Source organism: Anolis carolinensis, chromosome 5, assembly GCF_035594765.1.
Source record: "Anolis carolinensis isolate JA03-04 chromosome 5, rAnoCar3.1.pri, whole genome shotgun sequence".
Classification (NCBI taxonomy): Eukaryota; Metazoa; Chordata; class Lepidosauria; order Squamata; family Dactyloidae; genus Anolis; species Anolis carolinensis.
This window is the reverse complement of record NC_085845.1, coordinates 50,478,816-50,487,398: the sequence shown is the minus strand read 5'-3', so window position 1 is coordinate 50,487,398 and position 8,583 is coordinate 50,478,816. Positions and strand designations below refer to the sequence as shown.

Genomic DNA, 8,583 nt, shown 5'->3' with positions numbered 1-8,583 from the left:
CTTGTTCCAACAGAATACTTCTACAAAATGTTCACAAGAGCATGCTTTCTGTGTTCAGTTAATTTCAATTGTCTCATTATCTGGGCCTACCTGGCTTTTTAAAATAGCTCTGTCATCCCACATCATATCTTAGGAAGGATGACTAAACCACAGGAGACTGCTCAAGGAGATGAATATGGAGATTTTTTTGAATATGTACTGTATGGAGCAAGTACACTCATCCAACTTTAAGAACAGTGCCAAGTTTGCTTTTTTCTGTCTCCTTTTCAGTCCCATTTTTTCTTGTGTCATGTCTTTTGACTATATGATTTTTAAAGGACTTTGCCTGAAAGGTGAGGTGAAAATCATTCCAAATAATACAGCCATAAACTTCTAAACCTCTAAATAAAACTACTCTGCTAAATTTCATTTTTAAAATATGTTCCAGAAGTATTATAAAAGTATTCCAGAAACTCTTCCATTTTCTCCACTGTGCCATTTATTTCTTGTATCATACAACCAATTCTATTCATATAAAGGCAACGAGTATGTCTGTGGATCTCGTGGTCAGTAGTTCTAAGTTCAAACCAGAATTTCTAGAAAGGGAAAGTAAAAAAGAGGTTTGAGGATATTTTCAGCTTTTATTAATCCAAATACCAATACCAATTGGAAAGAAACTTCAGAATGAAAACCTCTTGAACAATATTATTTGCCATCTTTTCTAAATACAACTAATCAATGTAGTCAAAGTCTTCTGGAATACCAAAGGTTTTGTCAATTTTGCTATCTTCAAATCCAAATTTCCGTTTGGCCCAAGATTTTACTGCAAAGATATTATCTGCAGACAAAACAAGAGGGAGGAAAAACATGAACATTTAATTTTTAAAAGTTTGTTCTTACAAGAAAAAATAATCTGAGAACGAATTAGTCAGGAATTGGGAAATCTCGGGGGCTAATGCTAAACCTGACGTTCTACAGTTTCCCAAATGGCTGCTACTACGGTACTTCTATCATACAAGGTAAAATTATACAAAAATTACTGGAAAAAATATTGAGCTAACTATGGTATTTAAAGAGTTTAAAACATACATTCGAAATAATAAAATCAGAAAAATAACACACTATTAAATACCCTTACAGAGAGTTCCCCAAAACATGTTAGAACAGAAATATTTTCACCTCCCAATGGAAAGACAGCAAAGAAGGAAGACAATTCAAGAGGCTGGGAGTATACACTGAGAAGGCCCTCTTCTATATTCTGCTTAATATACATCTCTTAGCGTAGCAGGACCGAAAGATGGGAGCCCCCTGAATATCTCAGGGTTTTTTTGTGTGTGTTAGGAGCAACTTGAGAACTTGAAGTCGCTTCTGGTGTGAGATAATTGGCTGTCTGCAAGGACATTGCCCAGAGGCTGCCCGGATGTTTTGATGTTTTACCATCCTGTGAAAGGCTTCTCTCATGTCCCCGCATGGGGAGCTGGAGATGACAGAGGGAGCTCATCCGTGCCCTCCCCGGATTCAAACCAGCTACTTTCAGTCAGCAACCCAACCTTCAAGTCAGTAGTCCTGCCAGCACAAGGATTTAACCCATTGCACCACCAGGGGCTCCCTTCTCAGAAGTAGTATAGGCTCTTATGGAAATACATGGTTCTTTGGATATTCTTGATCAGAGCTGGGACATGATGATCCAGTGATTTGCCAGCAAACTGTACACGAATCTGTATGGTTCTTTTTCCCATACTAAAAATAAACCATGGAATGCCTCTCCTGAGGGTTATGTACTGGCAGGGGAAGCTTTAAGTTAAAATATGCTGCTATTTTTGGTCCCAGACTGTTGCCCTTGATTTCACCCACCAATGGAATAGAGTCTCCAAGACTTTTTCTTTAACTCTAGTTACCTAATCCGGTATGTGCTGCATGTACATTTTGTTTCCTGTTTTTCCAAGCCTTATGCAGCCAAAAACCTGGATCTTCAGGTACACTTAAGACTGCACTGCTCAGGTTAGGCTTTTCATATAAAGCAATTGTGATGTACAATTTGTAGCATGCATCCCACTTATACCCATCTTTTCTTCAGAATGGAAGACTTCACCAAAGAAAAGATTTTATATACTGCTAGCAACCAATTTACTTGCCAAAAAGCTCACTCGTTCATCAAGGGGTAACAATTTTTAAAGTTTTATGAATGACTGAGCTTCTTCCTTCAAGTTTATTTTTGGTCAAGGAAGGGGGAGGAATTCTACTAAGGAATGTAAACAGACACGCACCAGTCCATCTGTTGGCTGCTTCCTTAGCTATTTTATTTGCTTGGCCTGCAAAAACAAGAAAAAAAGAAAATTAACACACTAATATCTAGATCCATAATGCACAAACCCAAAAGGATTTAAAATTATATTTGTGAAGCTGTTCTATGAACAATGAGCAAAATTCCAGTTTTTTGAGGTTTTAAAAATGTTAGAATACTTAATACTCATCCAACTCACAAATATAAAGTGGGGGAATAAGTTTGTGATGAGGTAGGCTCTGCAAGTGTACTAAAGAATGGAAAATCCTAGACCAGTGAGTATGTTTCTCTTCAAATACAAATACAAATTTCACAGCAGCTAGCCAAAAAAGATGGACATAGAAATTAAAATTAGTAACTAACAAGGAAACAAGAAATATCAAATAAGTAAAATGTACTAAATAGTATGAAAATAAATAGTTGCAAATGCATTGAACTGTCCTAAATATAGAGTTAAAATTGTGGATCAATTAGAATAAGACCTGACTATTCAGATTCTGGTTCCATTTACACTGCTATACAATGCAGTTTGACACCGCATTATATCGCAAATGTAGACTCACATAATGTGGTTTAACTGCACTGAATGGCATTACTGAGTCTACACTGACCATAAAATGCCGTTTCAAACTGCATTAGTGTAGACGGGGCCTCTATTGTAGCTTAGACCGATCTTACTGCCAGATTCTTAGGTCCTTTGTACAGTATATCCAGATCTGAAGTCATAGACCCTTTTCCTAAGGTGAACAACCAAGAACATTTGTACTGTTGATAAGATCCAGCCAAACAAAATGATACCAAAAATTAAAAGGAAAATAAAAGGAGATGGTTCTCATTCCCTCTTCTGCTACAGATAGATTACTGACAGATTCTAAAAAAGTACAGATTAATTGCAAAATCGTTCTCTAGTTTATGCTCACATTTAAATAATGTAAATATTTTTATATTATTAGAGACAGCTTACTCTTTTTTCAAGCTGTCTGTCTGTTCCTTTCAGGCACCGTTCTTCATCATGATGGCAAATTTATTCAACAAACCACTGTTATATAAGAACCAGCACCTCCCGGCATAAAACACTGTAACTTTTGTGAAATTCTTTTCACATTGAGATTCATGAGTCCATGCTCCCAATACAAAGAGACAAGTTATGGAGTAAAGCTAAGGAAAAAGTCAGCCCTAGGAAACCACTTAAGCATGCAGCAAAATAAAAGATTCCCTTGGAAGAACCACATATGAATTGTAGATGAAACAAATAGATCTACTTGTAGACTTGCTGATGAAGCAAACCAGTCATCTCTCCCCCCCCCCCCCCCCCAATGTCTATGGGCTCAAGACAAATTCCCAAAGTGAAGCCCTGAAAAAGCGGTCATATTTCCCACACCCCCACACACTCTTTTGTCTTGCCAGGGCTTGCTGAACTTTATTCATTGGCAATGGTCAAGGCATTGCCTAAAGCTTGTCTCTAGGGAGGCTGAGAAATTAAGGCAACATAACATATTCCATTGATATCAGTGACTGTATTGCTTAACTTGCTAAACAAACCATTATTACCAGACAATCCCAAAAGGGGTTAGTGTATAAAACTCAACTCTTCAGCTCTTACTTCAGTCAGTAACTCGAAAGATTTGACAGTATTTAAAACCTGCATTTGGAGTTATGTTTTTGAAACAAAAATTCACTAGAAAATAAAGTGGAATTCTGAGTTTTACATGACATAGAAAGTGTGATCCCCCCCCCCTACGATTTAATAAAGCAAAGGAAATCAAACTGTATTGCAACCTTTTATTATAGGCTTCAGAGTAAAATAAGCACACATTTTAACAGACCTTGAAAACATTGGTTCTTCATACTATTTGAGATTACTGGCCTCGTGTGTCTGTACTGTCCCCCAAAAGTGCAACTTTTCTAAGCTTCCTGTTTTAACCATGCTGCAGAACTCTTAATCCTTCTGCCAAAAAGGATCATCCAGCCAGTAACATTGGGTTCAATGGGGTTTACTCCCGGAAAAGTGGGACTGCCAGCTTTGGCTGACACAATTCATATACAGAAAAATGATATTTCCAAATTAGCCAACAGAAATGCCTATCATGCTTATTTATTCCTCTTATAAGCAAAGAAATGTACTGTGGCACAAAAAATCTTTATGTATTCCTAGTTATATAATAGCAAAATACATAAGAGAATAATACATAACTGCTACTAAAATATAGATGCTATATTATATCAGAGGTATCTACTGTACACCTTTCCATTGGGGGAAACAGTCAGTCATTCAGTTTAGGATATGATCAAAATTCATATGACTGTTAACTGTAAAACATAACAAATTCAAATCATTATAACCATCTAGAGTTGACTTTCTCACAATAAACACTTACTCTGGATGTATACTTTTTAGTCCAGTTTTACAGCATCGTAGAGTTGGAAGAGACACCAAAGGTCATCCACTCCAACCCCCTTCTACCTGACAGGAATGCATCATCAAAGAAATCCCAACAGATGGCCATCCAACCCCTGCTCAAAAACCTGCAGAGAAGGCGACTCCATCACATTCCAAGGCAGCAATTCCACTGTTAAACAACAGCCCTCATAGTCAGGAAAGTGTTCCTAATGTTTAAACAGGATCACAATTTGAATTCATTGCTCCATGTCTCAATCTCCAGAGAAGCAGAAAACAAGTTTTTCTTTGCCGAATGTGACATCCTTTCATATATTTTGACATGGCTCTCATGTCTCCTCTTAGCCTTCTTTTCTGCAGGCTAAACACACCCAGCTCCCTAAGCTGCTTCTCATAGGTTTGGCTTCCAAACCTTTGATCATTTTGGTCACTCTTCTCTGGATGAGTCATGTGTTCAGTTACTATAAGTATGCATTTCAAAAAATTATGTTGGGTTCCACTTTAGGAGAGGAACAGCACATACAATAAACCGACTTATTTCATGCTTTAGTCACAACATTCTACTTTATATAGAAGCACAGCATAGTCCTTTGCACACATGTTACCAGTAGGCTTTACACAGTAGTTCTCTGGCTCTCAATCTGCCAAACCTTTTGCCACAATTCTGACACCATGAAAAAATACTCGCAAAGGGCCAATTGCACAATAAACAAAAGCAGAGGTTTCAGTCCACAATAATTTCATCAGTCCCTTGGTCCAAGAAGTTGAGAGGTGGGGGTCTTACCCACCAAAAGCAAGCACAATCTGAATTTGCAGCAAGAAACATTAGCATATCTGTGTTATGAAAGATATTAGCACATCTAACTGGTATCATCAATTTTAATGCTAGCTGCAGAAAAATGACTGTAAAATGAAATCTCTAGAAGTATGCAGAATTTGCATGGTTCTGAAATGGCACAGAGCAATGAATGCTACTGGAATATAACTTGAAATTGTGTTATAGTCCTCAAGATTTTAACAATTATATGCCCACATATGTGAACTCTTACTGTATTTGGTAAACAATAAACGTTTAAAAGGAGAAGAAGAAAAACATATTCTTAGATACCAAATGTTTTCCACAAGAACAAGCAGAACATGCAGTCTGAAGCAACATGTACATTTACTGAGCTGTTCTGCTTTGAGAAGGAACTTCCACATCCTTCTTTCATCCACTTTGGTGATACACTCAAAGAAAATACATTTATGCTTTCTTGTTCTGTTGATTATACAACAAAAACCAAAGGATAGAAATACATGGAAGTAAATGGCAGCTGTGACATATTCAGGAAAAAAATCAAAGAAGAAAAGAAAAAAGAAAAAAAGAAAGCAGCAGTTCAATGCACCTCCCATCAGTGACTGTGGAATCAGGTTCTAAGCAAAAGCTTTTTAAAATTTAGAACAGAGAGGAAAGGGGACCCAAATAGGTCAACAGTGTGCGGGCAGCCAGGCTAAACCCAGAGTATGGTGGTAGACAAGTGTATTTGTGTAGAGTTGACAGATATCTTTTGTTACTTAGCCCTCACAAACCCCATCAGACCCTTTATGGAAAGACAGTGCTTGTAGACTGATGAGATTTGACAGTCTGACCTTTTCGTAAGGGACACAGAAAGCCTGCACTGATGGGACTTGACAAGAGGATATTTTTAAGGTTCACACAGATGCAATGTTTTAACAATGCCGCCTCACAAACCCACAGCTATACAGTAGTGTTTAATATGCTCTTGGATGGAGAGACAGATGCAACACTGTTATATGCATTTCCTTCATTTCACAGAAGGCTTCTACAGATGTTGGGTCAAAGACAATGCATAATTAACAGACACAATGAAACTCTTTCAAGGAGTTCGTTGAGGATAATAACAGCCAACATCTAAAATCTGTCCTTTTCTGCATTACCATACTACAGCCAAACACAAGCTATGGAGCAGCTTAAAACTAAAAAGAAAAGAAAAACTTAATTCAAATTCTGGAACATGTCAGAAAATAAATTTTATGGGGAGTGGTGAACTCATGGACTTTTGTGTCTTCAGTAATATTTAATTTTTTCATGCCATGATCCTGTGTTCAATATGTAAGGCACTCAGTCTGTGATGCTAAAGTAAAAGTGACAATAGCTAACAGAACATAAGACAAAGGTATTGAATGAAACTCAGAAGCTTGTGGAAGACCTCAAAACAATGTTTTTAACAATTTAACCCCTATCGACTTGTGAGAAAACAAAAAAAGAAAAAAAGAAACTGTGCACGCGTGTACAAATGCAAAATGAAACGAACACAAAATGGAGTGGACAGAAGCAAAGCAAATTATGGATGTACAGACTTGTACCAAATAAAAACACACTGGGAAACAAATTCTGCTCTGGCAATATACAGATGAACAAACCAATCTTGCTAAGTCCCTAGCTTTCCCATTCATCTAACCAGTTATTAATTATCCCATATGAATCTCATTCTTGCACCCAAGGTTCACAACCAACTTCTAAGATATGCCAAGTCAAAATATCGCTTACAACCAACCAATGAGTTTCAGAGGTGAAAAAAACTTCTCTTTTTCTCATCTAGTAGTTTGTTGTCATTTCTTTCAGCATCTCTTGAAACAAATATGTATTCAAATCAGACTTCAAATCTTTTATTGTTTTTAAGTGCTGTTTCGTATCCTTATTAAGTAGACTATTATTATTATATTCCCCTAGATACCAGATGCCCCCTTGTCACTGCCAAGTTATTAAAATATTTTGCCAGTAGCGACCAAGGATTGTTAAGCTATAACAATTTCAATTACATCTACAAAACATGCATATTAGGGACAAATAACAAATCACATGGCACTTAAGGTGCATGTAATTCACCTTACATTAACTGTTGACTTAAACCATGGTAGTGGACTGGACAATGTCCTGTCATCAATACTGAAGTCTTCAGTTTGGTTTATTTTTGTTTGGTGGACTCCAGGAAGAGGTGATCTACCACCAACAGCACAGTATCTTGGGTTGACAATACATTAGACACAGCTCTAGATGTGTACTTACGGGTTTCTTCAACAACATCCGGATCACATTCTTTGTATTTATCTATTTCTGCTTTTAGTTGGTCTTTCCTTTGTCGAAGGGCAGCAAGTTCCTTTATTAGCGCAGCACGTTCTGCCTGGATTAATTTTATTTTGGGAGAATCAAAAAGAAATCTTAAATGGTAGCAATTATGATATGTGGTTTTCTATTCTATTTTTCTTCTAAATATACAAGCCCAGATTTGTAGTTATGGCATACATACAAGGGGACAACCCTTATACCAGGCAGAAACAACTTATGGGTTGATCAGGAGCCAATTCCCCTTCAATCTCTCTCAATGAGCCCAAATATATTTCTTTTCTTCTATAGATCTCCCCAGAATGGTGACAGGGAGCATAGATGTTTCTCTTCCTGTTCACATTTTGAGTGTAACTGCAGAAGAAAACAGTTATTTGGAAGTAATAAGGGGTGCTTGTGCAGTTGAGGTGTTTCTCTCAAGGGGAGCAATGGCAGAATACCGTATTTCTTTGATTCTACAACACATCCCCCATATAAAAGTCTCTAAAAATGGAGTGTATCTTTTAATCATGGATGTGTGTGTATGTGTGTTTATACACACACACACAGCTTTTTATGTTGGCAATACTTAAATAAGTATGGAAGTAATATGGGTTCTTGTGGCACTGATGTGGGAGTATCTTTGTGTGTTTTCAAGTACTTGGGTGGCTAAATGATTTTTAAGGTGAAAATTGCTTAAATACTGCTCTATTTTTAAAATAAATTCTTTTTAAGGATTATGGGCCTTTCCATCTCGCTCCCCCCAGAAGTGAAGTCCACTGGCCACACCTGATCCATCCCTACTTTATACTGGTG

General features: G+C 37.2%; 1 protein-coding gene across 3 annotated transcripts in view; it reads right to left on the bottom strand.

The window, feature by feature from the left end:
- Positions 1-455: 455 nt before the first annotated feature.
- Positions 456-8,583, bottom strand: part of mnd1 (meiotic nuclear divisions 1) — a 29,630-nt gene continuing 21,502 nt past the window's right edge. For 2 of the 3 annotated variants that reach the window (XM_003221742.4, XM_008111956.3), the window contains 3 exons: positions 7,732-7,846; positions 2,247-2,291; positions 608-817 (listed from right to left, as the gene is read on the bottom strand). In XM_003221742.4, coding sequence (XP_003221790.1) covers positions 711-817; positions 2,247-2,291; positions 7,732-7,846 — 267 coding nt within the window. In that variant the 3' untranslated portion in view covers positions 608-710. Of the gene's footprint in view, positions 576-607; positions 818-2,246; positions 2,292-7,731; positions 7,847-8,583 lie in introns of those variants that run through there. The other variant, XM_008111957.3, reaches the window with a different exon arrangement.